Source organism: Centropristis striata, chromosome 16, assembly GCF_030273125.1.
Source record: "Centropristis striata isolate RG_2023a ecotype Rhode Island chromosome 16, C.striata_1.0, whole genome shotgun sequence".
NCBI classification, from domain to species: Eukaryota; Metazoa; Chordata; class Actinopteri; order Perciformes; family Serranidae; genus Centropristis; species Centropristis striata.
This window is the reverse complement of record NC_081532.1, coordinates 30,753,853-30,772,393: the sequence shown is the minus strand read 5'-3', so window position 1 is coordinate 30,772,393 and position 18,541 is coordinate 30,753,853. Positions and strand designations below refer to the sequence as shown.

At 41.7% G+C, this 18,541-nt stretch overlaps 2 protein-coding genes across 2 annotated transcripts in view; one reads left to right on the top strand and one right to left on the bottom strand.

The window, feature by feature from the left end:
- Nucleotides 1-443: 443 nt before the first annotated feature.
- On the top strand, nt 444-14,655 carry tgfb3 (transforming growth factor, beta 3). The gene is made up of 7 exons (XM_059352659.1): nt 444-1,186; nt 6,420-6,583; nt 7,914-8,043; nt 8,190-8,297; nt 10,479-10,635; nt 12,108-12,261; nt 13,218-14,655. The coding sequence occupies exons 1-7, from the start codon at nt 841-843 to the stop codon at nt 13,374-13,376; spliced, it is 1,218 nt and encodes a 405-aa protein (XP_059208642.1). The 5' UTR covers nt 444-840; the 3' UTR covers nt 13,377-14,655.
- ttll5 (tubulin tyrosine ligase-like family, member 5) overlaps nt 14,372-18,541 on the bottom strand; it is an 84,103-nt gene continuing 79,933 nt past the window's right edge. The window contains exon 32 of the mRNA XM_059352658.1: nt 14,372-16,831. Coding sequence (XP_059208641.1) covers nt 16,779-16,831 — 53 coding nt within the window. The 3' untranslated portion in view covers nt 14,372-16,778. The remainder of the gene's footprint in view (nt 16,832-18,541) is intronic.

Sequence of the window (18,541 nt, the reverse complement as noted above, 5' to 3'; positions counted from 1 at the left end):
CATTTGATTTTCCTCCTTTACTTTACTTTGGACGTGGTCAATATTATCAAAGGGCTTATAAAAAGCCAAAAGAATGACCTCCCCTGTCAGGCTCAGTGTTAATTTATGCCAAGTCATGAGTACACAACAGCAACACATTGCTTAACACAATTTGTATTTGTCCTCTTCATCCATAAACAAAAAATGTTCCATCGATAAATCAGTGCAATCAGTGAGTCCCTTTATTCGAGGAAGCGCTCTTGCGAAATCACACATTGCCCAATATTACGCATAAATTTGACAACATAGAACTTGAAATGTTATTAAATGCATTTTTAGAATAGGGCAGATCTCATTGTCCGAACAGAGGCTCTAACTTGCTGCCCCTCCCTCGACAACGTCACAGCCCGTGACTATAAAGTATGTGTGAGAGTGGAGAGCGTTTGAGTGTGTTTGAGGCCGGACTGCAGCGAGAGAGCAGAGAGGCGCACTGACTCCATGAGCACAAGTGGATGGAAAGAGACCCGTGCAATGGAGAAACTGAGCCGCGGTGCAGAGACCGGAGCCCTGTAGACTCGGGAAGAACAGAAGAGATGCTTGCATGAGATAAGGGGAATGAAGAGTAGAATAAAGAGTTTTAATGAAGAGTTGAGATTATTTTCCAAAATGGCACGGATTTGCTACCATGCAAATGCGCATTTTACAAAGATGACATAGCACTTGAGAAAATGGGATTCCTCCAGGAACAGAACTCACTCACGACCTGAATGAAAAGAGAAAGGGAATCTATTCAAATCGGAATTTAGCTTTTTTCTTCTTTTACTTGACAAGGCTCGGTTGTGAGTGAACGCAGAGTGAAATATGAATCTGGGAAAAGCACTTCTGTTTTTCCTCCTCTCAAATTGTGTGACAATGACTTTGTCGCTATCCACTTGCACCACAGTGGACATCGACCACATAAAGAAAAAGAGAGTAGAGGCGGTCCGAGGACAGATTCTCAGTAAACTCCGGCTGACCAGTCCGCCTCAAACAACAGGTCCAAGTCAAGTGCCGTTTCAGGTCTTGGCCCTTTATAACAGCACCAAGGAGCTCATTGAGGAGCTGGGAAGAGACAGGCATCAGAGTTGTGGACAGGATAACACGGAGACTGAGTACTATGCCAAAGAGATTTACAAGTTCAACATGGTCAATGGTCCGCCAGAAAACAGTAAGTTTGTTGTTTTTGATCATTTAAGTGTTTCTTTTGGAACTACCCAATAAACCCCAGTCATTATATGTTCTAGATACTGGAGAGTATTTATTCTTCCTGGCATGGTGTTTTTGTTTTGCCAGTGCGCCATGCAGCCAACATTTCGTAGGTGCCCCAACTTGATCCAAATACCTTTTGTGCACATCCACGTACACGCATAAGACTAAAAACTTTTTCATATGGCCTCGACTGAAAAGTATTATAGGTGAGGCACGGTATGAAAAACAGGGATCTAATTTTTCCAGCTGGCGTTAAGTCCACTCGTGTCTGTGCAGCCTTTACGCACAGACGCGCCTGTGAGCAGTGGAGCGGCGCGCAAAGGAGAGGGCAAAGTAAACAGTCTAATTGGAATGAGCACCATTCCTCATACATACCTCACACCAAAGCCATGGGAACTCCAGCCTAAGTCTGACACATTCCTAAGCGGGGAAAATTCTCAGGCAGTTAAGTCTTGTATTTATTGCCAACTCCAATACCTCATTTCCATTTTCTGGCCGTGAGTTTCCCAATATTTTTCATCCAATGTTACGACTCTCTCACTTCTATCCCCACACCATTTCTCTCTAGTAGCAAGGAGCCGAGTAGCTCTGTGTTATGATCTAATTCCCTTGTTCATCCATATTGGTATTTCCTGTATAAACTATGGTCCATTGATTGTTCCAGAAACCAGAAACAGAAGCTCACCGAGCAGCAGATTCTCCAGAGAAAGTCAGTTTTTAAGTGGAAGAGTTGGATTTGTGCCTTTTTCACGGTCAGAGGCCGGTTAATGCATGGTGTTACCATTTTGAAATCAACAGGTGTTTATGCTGGGCTGTGACACTAAGCAGAGCCTCTGCTGGTTCCAGCATAAGTCCTGAATCAAATCCATTTCACAGGTCCCACAAAGTGCTTCTGACACTCAAAATACACAGCTCTGGGTTTATCCGCTGGTCAGAGGTAGCCAGAGCTCCCAAAACAAACAAGAGGTCTAAGGAGTGGGATCAGTGATGGCCAGGTGCCCAGGACACATCACGCTGGTCTCTTACTGTAGGCCATACTGTAGGTGATAATACAAGACGTGAACTGGACTTACTACTGGCAACACTTTCTGCACTGAACAGCTAATCCAAGAAGGATATTAGGACATTAGGAGAAGGTGCCAACATACATTAATTAGCACTTTTCTCTCCCTTTCCATTCTGTAATGTTAAAGAGAGTGGGGGCACATTGCAGTATATAGGAACATAACGTCTGTCACCTTGATCATTTTGCAGTGTAGTTCATTTTCATTCCTGCTGGATATAATGAGTTTTACATTCGCCATTTTTGGAAGGTGGGAGTGTTTGGGAATATGGTCAAGTTTTTGCTTTTTTCATGCCCAGTTAAAAAGTTAAACAGAAACTTTTCTGTCATACTTTAATGCGCCACTTGCTCCAGACTACTTTTCTTAGCCACTACTACTAATGCAAATCAAGGCCTTTTCCATTTATGACTAGATGAAGTATAACAGAGACTGGGCAGCTATAGATGGTGCATCAGAAGGCCAATGTTTGCTCATCAGCTATACCAAATACTGTTGAAGAATGACATAACTGAACTGAATGATGACCTTTGGCACAATAACATTCTTACAATCCACTGACTCTTAAATTAGAAAAAGTGTGCCGTGCACCCTGAGGCATGCAGTTTCAGTGAAATTTCAAGCCAATCATTGACTCAGTGTTGGGTCAGTAAAAAATGAGGACTAGCGCTGAGGACAGCAGGGTATCTGATATATGGGATAGTAGAAAGATGATGTCATCTGCACAAACAGAGACAGAGGTCTTTGGACAGTTCCCAAAGAAACAGCATCTCTCCCCCCTTACTCCCACGCCTTTACCGTTTTTGCTTCCTCATCCTTAATCAAGTGGAAAAAAAAGTTGTTTTTCAACTTCAGAACAGAGCTCCATCACATTATCTCATCTTCTGTAGTGGCCTGCCAGTAGGAAGCAGAGGAATTAGACTATTCTCTAATACAAAAGCAGCATTTGATGTCTGTATTATTAAAACTAAATATCCATTTTCTGTGTCACTGGTAAGTGGAAATCAAACAATGGCAGCATAATGAAAACACATTTTAAGACACAGAGACATTCAAACATTTCCAACACGTTTTTTTGTTGTCCTCTATGAGGCCGAGACACCTCAGCAGCTGGCTAGCACCTGCTGCCTTATGCTTCCTATTTCCTTTGTTTACCTCCACAAAGCTCTGGAGAGACTGACATCACGGACAATCCTCCGGGCAAAAGGGCAAAGAGAGGTGATTCCTGAGTTTTTTTTTCTTCATCAGGAGGGCTCTGTGTCAGGACAGGATCCCAGACACTGGAGGGTGAGCGTGTGTCAGTGTGCGAGGTGTGGTCGATAGCGTCTGGGCGAGGCATTTCATGTGAAGCTTTGTCCCCCCAGGCCTTCCTGAGCAACTTTACCCCTTAAATCCCTCATTTAAAACCCATTTATGTTCGAATTAACTGAGTGATAATATGAGAATGAGATCAACTGGGCATCATTTTGTTATCCAGGCTTTTATATGTGACAATAAATAGACTTTTGCAAGCTGTTAATGAGAATGTTTTTGCAGTTAAAGTAAATGTCCTTATTAGTATTAGGATCTAAGACCAGTGTGTAATATAATTAAATCGGAAGTTATAAAAAAAGATCAATGTAGGTAGGTTACTTAAATAATGTTTAGAATATATAGTTTAATATTTTAAACTAATATTGAACACCTGAAACTGATAGAATTTATATAAGACTAATGAGCTTACTGGCATAAATCAGTGCTGGTTCAAATATTTCACAGGTCAAACTTGTGTCAATCTTAAGAGCCATCCTATAAAAATGGTGGGGGTCAGAGAATTGGTGAATGTATTTCATTTTAATTATGCAAGCAAGCCCCTCAATCTACCAACATGGAACAAATTACCTTACAGACCCTTGGCAAAAATAAGCCATAATGTGAAATCCACCTAAAACCATTGCAATGGGAAAAATGAGGTCATCCAAAAGGAAACCAAAGACTTGATTAGAATTTCAAATCTCCCCTCGAAGTGGGGCTTTCCACCTTCTGTGGGGGAGGCAGAGGGGAGACAGAGCAGTGAGTGAGGGGGAGGAAAAGGCTACTGAGGTTTCCTCCTTATAGATTGTGTGGAAACACTGGACAGATATCTGGCTGGGGATGAATGCTGAAAAGGTCACCTATAAATAGGGAAAGTTGAAAAAAAAACTTTGTGGAAATATCAGATAATGACTGGGAGGACACTGAAATAGGATTATGGGTCAAATGAAGTACAGATACTTGGAGATGTGCAAGTTCCTTTTGCATGACAGAGAAACAACTGAGCTGAGTTTCCATTTGTCCCGAAACAGCTTGAGGTGCAAATCAGCTAAAGGTGCATTGCCCCCTTTTAACCAGCAGCAAATCTGAGGCTTGGTAATAAAGTTTAAGCTTGGGGTAATAAATTAGCCATGGCTTGGCTGTAAATGACTGTTTCCATTTGGCCCATAAAAAGTTTGCTATGTGCTTGTTTTGCTCAACACTGCATGTGCTTGGCCTGTTAAAATAATAAACTGGTCAATGCTATTATGGTATAAAAAGGGGGAAAGGCTTCAGTGCAACAGGAAGCTTTTTCTCCACATAGAATAACAATGTGGTCATTTATTTAACTGATTATACTAAAGGTCATGTATGCAGCAAGTTATTCCTTGTCAATCATGTTCTTAGTGGCATTACTACCATATCAGAGTCACGCTTTTCAATAGTTTCTCAGGTATTGTTTTGCTCCAGCACGTGAGCCCACATGTTCCCGGCTAAACCTCCTGGTTCCAGCGAATACTTGGCTTCTGGCCGAGCCCTCGGAGCACCTGTTGGGCTCAAGAGCTGGTGGGAGGAGGAGGAGCACGCTGCCGTCCCACTGCAGCCTGCTCCACCACCACATGGGACATTTGGTTTTCATTTCATGACTTCAACTTGTTGCTAACTCGGACCGCACAAAGTATAAGCAGATGGTCTGTGGTAATGGCCCACGTCTCTCTGGAATAGAGTAGAAATAGTTAAAAAAAATAAAAGTTTTTATCTGAAAACTATCCTAACGTGTAGAAGGGGAATCCTCTGCAGAAAAGCTTATCAATATTCAGAAGGTAAACATGTCCACCCCTGTAAGATGTCAGTGTAAAAGAGGCTTTGATAACATGTAAACAATGAGGTAACAGATGGATTAGAACTTAAATGGATTCTGACAAAGGAAACAATAAGAGTTCCAATCTGATATTTTTTAATAGGAGATTTTAATACCATCCTTAGAGGAATATTTCAGCCTCAAAAATGACCATTTGTATATCAGTTGTTCACAGCATGTTACCTTGAATTCTTGAAGAAGACTTTGTTTTTTTGGCATGCCTCCACAGTGAGCAGGGAATCTAAAAACTGCAGAAAAGAAAAAGTCAATGGAGGCCAGATTTACAACAGCAAAACTATATCAGAATATCGGTTCACAAACTCACAAAACCTGTGCAGGATAAGTCTCATTTATCCAGTTGTATGCTCACTACTTCCCAAACACTTTTTGAGTCCATACCAGTCCTGATGAGTAGCAGTGAAACACGGCCTCCATTTACCTAAACTCTTTAAGTATTTGCTATGTTTTCGGCTGATTTCCAATTCTAGATTCACCCAGGCAGCAGCGACCCCAGGCTTGAAAAGTGAAGCCAATGCTGAGGTGCCTTAAACCTGTATTCTATCTGAGGCCAGCAGGGGGCGACTCGACTGGTAGCAAAAAGAAGTACAACTGTATCGAAGACTATGAGAAAATGATCCTGCTTTTCACTTGATTTGGTAGTTTATGGCCTCGATCTTTAGTTTCAAGTCTTTTTCAATACAGCATGATCCCATTTAGAGAAAACAGGCTTTGAAGTGTGGCTACCATGTGACTGACAGGTGGCTTTTACCCTTTCAAGGTATGTATTCAGTTGATCAAAGTTAACTTTAACACTTTGGTCGCTTAAAAATCCCTTGTTTAGTGTTCGGTTAGACTAAAAGACACTCCCGTCTGCACATGTGCTGGTTGCAAAAAAATAAATTTAGGGATGAAGTACACAAAGAATTCAAGGTTACATGCAATGTAATGTGCAATGTAATACATGCAATACAGTTGAATCATTTCCACTTTACCTGCAGATGACCTCCCCTACTGCCCTAAGGGTATCACCTCCAAGGTGTTCCGCTTCAACGTCTCCACCATGGAGAAGAACTCCACCAACTTGTTCCGGGCCGAGTTTCGAGCCCTGCGGATCCCCAACCCGGCCGCCAAGAGAAACGAGCAGAGGATTGAGCTCTACCAGGTGTGTGAACTGACCGTTCATTTCCACTGTTTGCAGAGCGCAGGAGGGTAATGTGCTCTATTTCACTCAGAAGGCCTGTGTAGGTCAGCGAGAAAGATGAAAACATTTATATTAGGGTGTCCAACTCCCTCTCTCCTCTCATGCGCTGATCATTATTCCATGTGCTTACAGTCAAATGGATTCTGCGTTAGGACAAATTTAAGAGCTTGCACAGCTTTTAAATTTTTTTTTTTTTTTTAAAGAAACCTTAGATTACCATTCTGCAGTTTCTTCTTTCTTAGCTGTCAATCTCAAAGCAGTTGTCCGTCCTTGTTAGATCAAGTAAGAGCTTATACTTTCAGTGACAGGTTTATAGATCTGCACCTGCATTTTGTGTGTTTATGAGCATTTTTGTGTGTGTTAAAGGCTCTGTTAGATGTCTGTGTGTGGGGTGGCAGGGATGGATTTTTTTTTTTTGGTTCGGTTTCCTCATTAATCTCCCGTGAGAGACTAGGAGTAATGATCAGGTTCCAACATTTCCTGCCAGGGAGACGAGCGTCTCCGGACTGCATACCGCCTCTGAGGCAAGGCTCTGGCCAGCGCTGAATACAGACTGTCAGGCCTTCAGATTGTTTCCAGGGGCCTAGGAGGAGATAGAGGCAGGGTCACCCACTGGGGGAGTAAATGGAGCTGCCTGCTCGCCCCCACACTTTTCAGACTGGAGTTGATTGGCAGAGGGCTGACGCTGGCCCCTCGTTCCCACAGGAAGACAGATTAGATGCTGACAATGTTCAGGAACCTGGTTATCCATAGCACCGCTGTGGGGCTCGGTGCTCATAAACACCACCCAAACACACACATTTCTCCCTGCAGATAAACACCTTTGTTCAGAGAAGTGCTGATGGAAATAGGAATGTCTGAACCACACGGTTGCATTTTTTCCTCCATCGTCAGTTTTGTACGTTTAGGGCCTCGACATGATAGCGCAGTTGAATGCCCGCGGAGATATCTCCAACACTGCTTTTTTTTTCCTGAACTGTGTGACACTGCATCTGGGAGCCCAGCGAAAGTCAAAGTTTGAACTGCTGACGTGAAGGACAGCCAGGTTCTCATTGGCAGGAGGGTAACACGCAGGCATTAACTTGCAAAATGGGGATATCAACACAGGGAGTCACTTTTTCCATGAAGAGTAGACATTTGGCCCAAGGCATCCTGGAGAGTCTGGCTCAGACAGACAGCTCTGGTTCTGTGTGTGTGTGTGTGTGTGTGTGTGTGTGTGTGTGTGTGTGTGTGTGTGTAAGAAAGAAAGAGAGTTTATGCAGCTGGGTCACATTTTCATCTTTCCTCACAGATCCTCCAGAAAGACGACCCCAAAGCCAAACAGCGATACATTGGGGGCAAGAACGTCCTGACCAAGGGAACGCCTGAGTGGGTCTCCTTTGATGTTACAGAGACAGTGAGAGAGTGGCTGATGTACAGACGTGAGTGGGGACACCTCAGATTTTCTTTGCATGGCACCTTTTTGCATATCCTGCCAAATAGCACTGGTTCATTCAGAATGCAGGATAAGAGCCTCAGGGGGAAAATGTCGGCTCCTTACATCCCTCTGCTCTGGTTTCCCCCTCAGAGACCAACCTCGGCCTGGAGATCAGCGTGCATTGTCCCTGCCACACTTTCAGGCCTAATGGGGACATTATCGAGAATGCCAACGAGGTGCTGGAGGTCAAGTTCAAAGGTGAGACAGCATTTAAGAATTTCTAATTGTTTGGATTTCCACCGGCAAGCTTTGTTTTTTCCCCTAAAGTTTGTTAAAATTTTAATTTAAACACCAAGTGGCAAAACTGAATCTGGGGACAGCTGGAGAGGACGGGCCAAGTTTAAATGTTGTTTTTACAAACAGAACAAAAACAGTCGGGCATGTGGGGAAATGCACTTACTTATTTTCCTGCCTATATACCCACCTGAAAGTGGTGTCCCTCTTCTTAATAACTAATATATTTCTTAAAATGTTGAACTATTCTTTTAACCCTCCTATTATATCCATTTCTCAGGAACAGCAATAATGTTTGTGGGTCAATTTGACCCAGTGCATGTATAATTATCCAAGTGTTTTTAGTGTAGAAACTAAAAAATACCAATAAACATTGTTTATATTTCATTAATAACTCTATTATTAACCATTTCGAACAATATTTAGTGCAATGGTGTTCTTTACCATTTACCATTGTTCAATGAGGATAATTCACTCTTTTCTCATAAAAAATGCATGTTAAAACTTTTTTTTGATGTACATTGGAAATACCTACACATAAAATACAATGGTTTTACATGACATTGATTTTTAAAATTTTTATTTTACACTTTAATGTTTTTTTTGTGTGAAAAAATACTTTTAAATATATATATGTCTATATGTATTTTTACATTTTTCAATCCAAAAATGGGTCAATTTGACATAACAGGAGGATTATATACCTTGAATATCTCCCTCAGTAATCAATAACTCTACGGTCTTCTAGTATTCTTCTGATCAAACTCTCTCAGGCTCAGTCTTGCCTGTTGTGCAGGTCTCCAGCCGCTTCGTGTCCCATGGCCAGACTGTGGTCGTAAAGTCTGTGTTTGGTCAGGATTTCTCTCTGCTTTTGATCTCTCTCAGTGAAAAGATGTTCTTTCAGTTTGTATTAATGATCAAGAGTCAGATAACAGTTTGTGTCTGTTTGATTTGTCTAATGTTCCAGATAGGCATCTCATGTTTGTTGAATAAAGTGTTTAAATATGATTAACGCGATCAATGTAGTGCTGGTTTTAGGATGATTTGCATTTGTGGGTATCAGAAGCAGTTTGTTATAGGAGTTTGCTTTGGGCTCCAGTTTTCTCCTGTTAGTGTTAAATATGGTCCTATAAAGCTCTTTATACAGGGACACTGGAGGATGCCCCATCTGGTGATGCCTCTATTCTACAAATGGCAAATGACAAAGTACAAATATTTTAGATTGAACTCTGATCTCTGTCTGATCAAATGTCTTGTTTTGTCCACAACTAAAATATATTCAGTTTATTGTCACAGAGGAGTAAAGAAACCAGAAGTTATTCACATTTAAGAAGCTGGAATAAGACAATTTGGGGAATTTTTTCTTTTTTAATTACAAATGAACAGATGAATCGATTATCAAATTTGCACAAAACGCAATATATAGGTATATATTATATATTTTGACCCGTTATATGCTGTAGTGCAGCGTTTCCTAGGATAAATGAGAATCTGGTTATAATACAATAACACACACATACCGTCTTTATTATGAGACTGGTCTGAAAAAATGTCCCTTTCATCCAGTCATCAACATGTTCCTCCAGCAGCAATACCTATTGAGGTCTTTTTGGTAAGATAATGGGTTTCCTTTCTAAGATGAAGAGAGAGACACAGAGCATGGGAATACAATTGATCTGGTATCTCACTTAGCACTGGGGCCCCCGGGCCCTCGGCCCTGGGAACACTCCCGACTGGCCTGGCCACAAGGAATGTGCTGCCACGGCGCTCAGACGCTTGGCCCCGAATTAAAGAGGGGCGTACATATCCAACAGCAGCATCTCTCCTGAGATATCCACTGCTTTAGCTATCAGGGGTAGATTGGATGAGCAGACGCAGGCCCAGGGGGGAGAGCGGCGGAAAGAAGGAAGTTAGGGACCAGTGTTGAATAAGGAGAAGGGTGAAAAGTGAGCCAAATATGAGTGAAGCCCTTCCTGGATATTACAGTATCCTTCTGTAAAAGCTACAGTTGACTACACTGATTAGAGTTAAGCTCTGCTTCCACTGAAGTCCTCTCCTGAAGACATCTTTACAATTCTCAATAAATCTGCTGTATTTCTGTGCAGTTTTTCTTACCAGACTAAAAGGGACTCCTGTCTCCTCCAGGTATGGAAGCGGACTATGACGATCAGAGCCGTGCGAAAAAACAAAAGGAGCAGCTCTACCCCCACCTCATCCTCATGATGCTCCCTCCCCACAGGCTGGATGCCCAATCCTCCTCCCGCAGGCGTAAGCGGGCACTTGACACCAATTACTGCTTCAAGTAAGGCACATTTCCCAGTCCTGGAAAATGTAATGCACTGCATGGACTATTGTCTTTAACTTTAATTTCTCTGGCTGCCCTCCCTGTCAGCTTTTGGGATTTTAACACTGGCTAAGTTAAATATTGCAAACTCGCAGTTCACGGACTCTTCGGATTGGTCCCATTTCCAGAGTTGGGAAATTATTCTTTCGACTTCGGTGTGTTCATGAACTTTAAAGGTAAAGTGTGTAAGATTTAGGGCAGTGTTGCAGGGGATCTAATGAGAGAAATAGGACAGAGTTTCACACTATACGGTTTGGGAAAATGATTATTAAAATATTTTTGCACCTCCTGAACATGAAATGAAATGCATGCATTATATTTCAATCTTCCACTGTCCATTTCAATATTTTCCCTTAAATAGACTCAGCTACTGCATTAGACTGCTCCACCACAACAAGCATCTGTCAAGTTAGGAACAATATTTGTAGAACACTTTTGGTAGCATGGTAACTCAAATCAATGCTAGATTTAGTTATTTAGGTTGACAACTTACGGATGCTTTTTGGCGTTTCAATCCATATTCTGATATTTAATGGAAGTGTGTAGAAGTTTCCCTTTTGATAATTAATAAAATAAGTCATAGAGGGAAGGCTATGCACAGAGATTTTCTCTCCAGTTGCATTTAAAAAAAAAATCAAATACAACATATAAGAAAATGTAAATGGTATGATAACTGTCAATTATCATACCATGGTATACTGTGAAACCTGCTATAGTGCCTGTTTAAACAAAGCATGAATACAGCAAAAATGCCCTATCTCACAATGTTAATAAAAGTTCAATATAATCTGCCCCGTGATTTGGATCCGCTCCAAAATTTAATGGGTTCTTCTTTGGCCCATGTTACACCCTTCTTCCAAGTTTTATGAATCAGACTAGTTTTTCCTTTATCCTGCTGACAAACACACAAACCGAGCCAAAAACATGACCTCCTTGGCGGGGTAATACAGAATGGCCGCTCCTACTGTCTTGCAGACAGAGGGGGGGTGGTGGTGGGTGGGGGGTTATTGTCAAGTAGTACACAAGCCAAGGAAACATGAAATGGAAATATCAGCTGTCACATCTCGAAAAGATCGCAGGGAAGTAGAGTACACAGGCACGAACTCACCGAATAAGCTTGTTAATCACTTAGACGAGCATGACAGAGGTATTAGCTAATACAAGTCGGGATCTGTCCCAGTACTAGCAAACGCCACCTCCTGTTACACACCGTCTCCTCAGCTCTGGATTTCCTCTGTCAGGCTGACAGACAGCACCAGAGACACCTGGGCTGACTCCAAGAGGGAAAATAAGGGCACACCTAAGAGTGGAATTTCACTCTCATCTCTGGCTGTGTGCCTATAGGGGGGGAAACGTATACAACTCTTAAGATTGTGTGTTATCCTGGAAATGAAGTGAGTGTAATCCTCTCTGTCCTCCCTTGTCTGCAGCAATTATGAGGAGAACTGCTGTGTGCGACCACTATATATTAATTTCCGGCAGGATCTGGGCTGGAGGTGGATCCATCAGCCTGAAGGGTACTATGCTAACTTCTGCTCCGGTCCCTGTCCTTACCTGCGCAGCGCAGACACCACCCACAGCTCGGTGAGACAAAGTACCACAACACATTAAAATCCTGACTAGGGTTGGGCGTTTGGAAGAAACCTGCCGACTCGATTATCTATATCGTTAACGATCAATGAATCCATTAATTGCTGCATGCATACATGCACAAAATAAATGATATATACAGTATTGTGCAAAAGCCTGTTTTGATAATGGACGATTTTATTTTGAAAGGACGAAAAGAGACTTCCTGTCGATCTTAAAACTAACTCAAATGAGATTAAACTGTAAAGATAACATCAAGGAGTTCAATGTTTTATGTTTTAGCCCCCGAAGAGGCATGAGGTTAGTTTTCACAGTAATATTCATATTTAAATGTGTTTCGTGTTTTAATAAGTTTTGGATAAAATTAAACCTAGTAATTCGTGCTAGCAAGGTTTGATACAGTAAGCTAGTTTTGCTCAAATTAATACTCTTCTGTGTGTTTAATACTTGCAACTTGCAGCTTTATCTAACTTAATTCTCAGCTCATTGGCTTATTGACGCACGGCCGCAGAACTGAACGCTCGGCCGTGTTTCAATTCAGTGATACGGATATGCAGTCAGAGATAAAATAAAAATTAAAAAAATACACAGATCGATTAACCCATTGAAGCCTGGAAAGTGTTTACGTTGTTTTGTAGTATTTGTATAAGCTCTCAAATACTTTTTGAATTTCATTTCTATCTGCTACAGAGGCTGAAAAATCTATTATTTAGTAGAAGAGTTCACATTTTTTTTCCAGAATTTTTCCAGAATTTCCAGATAATTAGAGGCTTATTTTAAAATCGCCCAGCAGTTTTTCAGGCCTCAATGGGTTAAAAATTTCACGTGATCAACCAAATTCTTAATGACCATTCATTCATCATCCATTAATTATTCCCATCACTAATCCTGGCTCTGTTTGGGAGAATGTGACCTTTGACCCCTATGGCCTCCTGCTCTTTCTCCCACAGCTGCTGAGCCTGTACAACACCTTGAACCCCGAAGCGTCCGCCTCACCCTGCTGTGTTCCTCAGGACTTGGAGCCCCTCACCATCCTCTACTATGTGGGTCGCTCCCCTAAAGTCGAGCAGCTCTCCAACATGGTCGTCAAGTCCTGCAAGTGCAGCTAAAGTTCAGGGCGGGAGACGTTGGGTGTGACGGCTCCCAGCACTACTCAGGAGCGGGTTTAGAGGGGTTAGAGGGGGGCGCGGTACACTTTCCCCTCCATGAGTACCTCCTGCTTCAGCCGTGTCTCTCTCTCACGAAAAACAAAGATGCAGTCCACCACTCTGCTCACAATCATTGGCAGCATTTACCAAGGAGACTTGTCAAACACCACTTCACTAACGGCACTCTCAAACCCATCAGACCTCCTCAGCAATCGCCTTTTTTTGACATCAGTGTTTCTCATGTTTTTTTTTTCATATTCCAGCATTTTGTACCTCAGTGTTACATAACCAGGAGGAACAGAACAATAATTGTCTTTCAATGACCACTGCATTCCTAAGGACATTAAATAATTGCAGTCAGAAAGAGGAAATGACTGCAGAATGCAGACTGAACTCAGCATGATAGGAATACGTCAAAGAGGGGGAAACTAAAATGTTTGTTGAGAGCAAACACGTCCCTCGGCTCTGACGCACGGGACACCTTCCAATGTCCGAGCTGGAAACCGACGCTGTGCACGCCACGGCTCCCTACACTGTTTGTTTAGGATTAAGATGCTGTTGAATTAAAAAATGACCTTAAGAAAAAAAAAAGAAAACATGCTGGAATACCAACCATTATTTCAAAGTAGTATTTCCATGGTTATGTTTACCTCTGTAATACAACAGGATGGTGATTCCAGGGATCGTTTTGTTTTAAAGTGAAGCCTTTCTGTTGTATGAGACGACGTATGTCACTAAGTGAACACTTAACTAGATCACAAACTGTAAATGTTTTTCTTATTACTCTTGGAAACACTTTTTTTTAATTAAAAATGGACAGTTGGATAGAATGGTTCTAATTTCATTATTGTTGGAGTTTTTTTTCTGTTTGTGACACTTTTTGAAGGGTTATAGGGTTAAATTTAGATGACAAAAGGGGGAGAAAATAAAGACCAGACAGAGTGACAACTTCAGTGTGGTGAACAAATACATTTACTGACATGATCAGCATGTTTTAATGGTTTCAAGGTATTCATTTCAATGTTTTCTGACTTACGATTCCAAAAATATTACATTTCCATGCATGTGTGTTGGACAAAACAGATTCAATGATCAAACTGTAAACAACTTTGTATCACCACAGGAGAATATACACATTGATTTGGACTGTACTGTTGGATTTTTGTAACACAGCATGCACTGGCATAGTAAAGTAGTTGTAAATCCACAACATTAAAAAGGATAGTTCAGATATTTTAAAGTGTGGTTGTATGAGGAACTTATTCATAGCGAGTGTATTACCGACAGTAGATGGCGGTGGATGTGGATCCAGTTTGGAGAAGCAGACAGGAGCACCCACACAGGAGCTAAACAATGTACTGCTTAGATGTAGGGGAGAAAACAGCATAGTATCGCAATATTTTCCGTGGCAATATTATAACGATTCATGGCCGCCAAGTATCGATATTTTGCGTTCCGACAGCCGGCTTTTTTTTTTTCTTCGGCCGTCAGTTCTGTTTGACTGAATACTTTAGTTGAATTTAATTTAGTGGACACAAAAGTATATTGTATCACAATGCTTACCGTATCGCAAAATGCTTAAAATCGCAGTAATATCGTATCGTGACTCAAATATCGGGATAAAATCGCATCGTGGGGCCTCTGGGGATTCACACCTCTAGAACTGCTGTGGATGGAGTAGCAGCAAAACATATTTTAGTGCCCCAGTAAATAAATAAATATAAGTTTAAGTGTATGCTATATTTTGAATATTTTCAGCGTGTAACCTTGCCGTCAGACAGTCTGTTCTGACAGAGAACAGAGGCCGTTATCTATGTTTTCTTCAAGGCAACAAGAACATCATTTTACCTTGCAGAACACTGGAATTGCTGATGTATCGCTGCCTCGATCCTTAAGTTTGTTTGTGCCTTTGATTAATCTTAACTCATCTTTAAAACCCCAAATTAACCAATTAGATTAGAGATTAATCAACAACTTGCATGTTCTGCAAAGTAAAACTGTTTTGGGGGGCATGCTGACTGCCACCTAGTGTAGGTAAAACACTGTCTATGGATAAATACCTCATACAACCTCACTTCAACGGTCCCTTTAAGTTTAACATCAATCACTAGAAAAGAAATTCAATACCACCAAGTGTATTAAAACCAGTTCTGTTGTACTGCATTGAAAACTACAATCTGTGCAAAGTCACTCTGATGACAATCACCAGTTGATTTTAAAAAACATGCATGACATTCAAGTATTTCTGACAAAGTCATCATAAACATATGCTGAATCTATTGATATATAACAGAGATGTTTTATTCTATCAACACGCCCTGAGTTAACTCACTATATGGTCCCAAGCAACAGATTATCCACAAGGACACGGTCTGGTCTGCTGGTGCAGCATTAACCTTCATTGTAGGCAAGGCTGTGCATAACCATAATTCCTCTTTATGTTATGCTTTGAGCTACAGAAACGGCCAAAAAAGGCCTTTTGGTGGACAATGTCCAGTAAATAAATACTAATGCAACTACAATAATTTACTCATGAAACCAAAAAATATTACATTTGGTCCTATTGAAAACAACACCAAACACCTCAACAGTTCACAGGAATATTCACAAGCCAATTGTATTCTGGATATAAACGTTCCAGCAACAGTGTTACACCATCCCTGTAAACGGGGAACAAGGCAACGCCCAATCGTATTTAAGCTCCTTTTTTTAAACCCCAACAAGCAAAAGATGCTATATTTTAACACAACCTGAGGCCATAGAGTATGATTTGGCAACAACAAGGGTTGGAGCGTCTTATACAAGAAGCCACTCATGAAAGGCAGCAAGATGAGACGCTGCTCAGGCAACCGGTTACCACAGCCCACATCTCACCTGTTTGTTTAACCTTTATGAAGAAAAAACAGCGATTGCACGTGCTACTGCATGACAAAAGAATACAATCCTGTAATTAAAATGCCACCAGGACATTGAGGAACCATCTGCTGAAGGCTATCTGTCAGTGCAATCTCTCTGTGGCATCAGTAGTATGGAGAGAATGAGGGCGGACAACTGTTGGGACGTGTGAGCGAAGCCAAGCGGGGTGAGGGGAGGAGGGAGGAGGAGCTGAAAAGGCCAACTGATGTTGAGCTGAGCAAACAAAATCTCAACCTGCGTCAAAGCTGGGCATTCCTGGCCTTGTCGCCTATCCTCTCGCATGTCTGTGGCTGTATCAGAGAGAAATTAATAGGACCCTGTGTCTGGCATGCTTTCATCTGCTGCTGTTGTCCTTTCCCAGAATACACCTCTGTGAGGATGTAGTTACATGCAGAGACACCTGTCAGGCCGGCAGAGGGGCAGGACGGGCCTCTGGTCGCTTTCATGTCATCTGCGAGCGGGCTCCTGGCCCTGGAACAGCTTGCGGTACACAGAGAGACCTGGGGAAGCAACAGATGAGAGAAGACTGAATGAAAAGAGGTAGCATTGGGTTTTCCCCACTGCACACACAAACAGAAATGCTAAGGTCAAAGCTTTACTTTCAAAAGAGCGCTCTGAAAACCCTCACGCTGAATGTTTTGTTGATATTTTTTCTGCCTGGTCATCTCAGTGCTTAGCCTTTTGTCTGGCTGTCCCCTAGTTCTCAGCCCCCCCCCCCCCCGCCCCCCCCCCCCCCACTCCTCATCCAATCGGCTGGCTCGCGGCCAGGCATCCAGTAGAAAAGGCATTCCAAGTACAGTTAGAGCTGCCGTGTTTGTGCTCCCAAACAGTATTCCCTTTCATTCCCTCTCTGCATACTCTGTTTATTTTGGTGCTCTTTTACACCGTGGGGCCTGACTGAGCTGGAAAAACGAAAACATCTCCCCGACTTCCAATCCGATGACATGACCGCTGGAAGCAGCTTCCTCCAGCTCAGCAGAAGAAAGATAAAGGGACAATATTGTCTCTAACATGGTCCCACTCCAAATGACACTTGGAGCTAAAAATGACGAATGAAGAAGTGATGTCAACAGTTTGTTCAAAGGCAAATTAACCCCAAAGGTCTAACAAGTGGTGCATTCATGTGCACGTCCTCGGATGGTCCTGTTTGCTGAGTTGAGAAGTCTTTCTTCTGACTTCAGTGTGTTTGTGAGCTTTAAGTTGTTGTGTGGAAATAGCATGGATGCTGTACTTTACTGCTCAGAGCATTTCAACAAAAAGTTAATTTCCTAAAACCATGAAAATATGGTTTTACCTGACTTGATATCTGGGTTAATGCTAATTCTTAGAGGTGGGGGAAAAAAAATCAATACAGCATCGTATCGCAATATTTTGCCAGGCATTACTATATTGATTCATTGCTGCCAGGTATCAACATTCAGCGTCCCGCTGGCGGTCCGTCAGTATTTTTGCCGTTTTTTTCCGGGGGCCATAAACAAGAAAATCTAAGGAATCTATAGGCACCATGTGCGTCAGGATATCGTGTCAGGATATCGTTTCAGGAAATAACGCTAAAAAGTTAGGCATTTTTTTATGATTCATTAAAAAAAAAAATCAGAGCAGTGAAGCTTAAAGTTGAGGAAAGTTTGATAAAATGCTGCAGTTGTTGTCGTCCATACATGTTTGATATCAGTTCAGTTCAGTTTGACTGAATACTTTGATTGAATTTAATTTTGTGAACACCAAACGCAGTTAAACAGTTAAATTGGAATATTTAAAATATCGCGTCGGGAAGTTGTCGAAATAACCCTGCTAAATTAGACTTTTTCACTGTGATTTTCAAAGCGGACCTCTAGACGTCATGCTATCTCAATGAAAATAGGCTCTCTGGGTTTCCACAAGTTGACTCTCATTGTGGAGAAATAAAAAGACTGAAGTGAGATGAATAGACTGAGAATTTTCTCTTATTTGACAAAATAATTCTTGATTTAATTAAATGTCATATCGTGACTCAGGTATCGGGACAAAATCGTATCATGGGGCCTCTGCTGATTCACAACTCTAATTAACTTTTCAAACTAATCTAGGTCAGTCTATGTGGACAGCAATACATGAACTATTACCATCAACCCAACATTTACTTTCATCTGCCATGTTTCTGTGTCACATGACAGCAAGTCCTGTATCAACATTTTGACAGAATTTCAGAGTTGTTCTGACTTAAGCAGGCA

What these genes read in the sequence shown, in the direction of transcription:
- tgfb3 (XM_059352659.1), top strand. Translation starts at nt 841, where the DNA reads ATGAATCTGGGAAAAGCACTTCTGTTTTTCCTCCTCTCAAATTGTGTG. An exon ending in AGAGGATTGAGCTCTACCAG is followed by an intron (nt 6,584 to 7,913) that starts GTGTGTGAACTG and finishes CTTTCCTCACAG; the next exon opens with ATCCTCCAGAAAGACGACCC. An exon ending in GACACCAATTACTGCTTCAA is followed by an intron (nt 10,636 to 12,107) that starts GTAAGGCACATT and finishes CCTTGTCTGCAG; the next exon opens with CAATTATGAGGAGAACTGCT.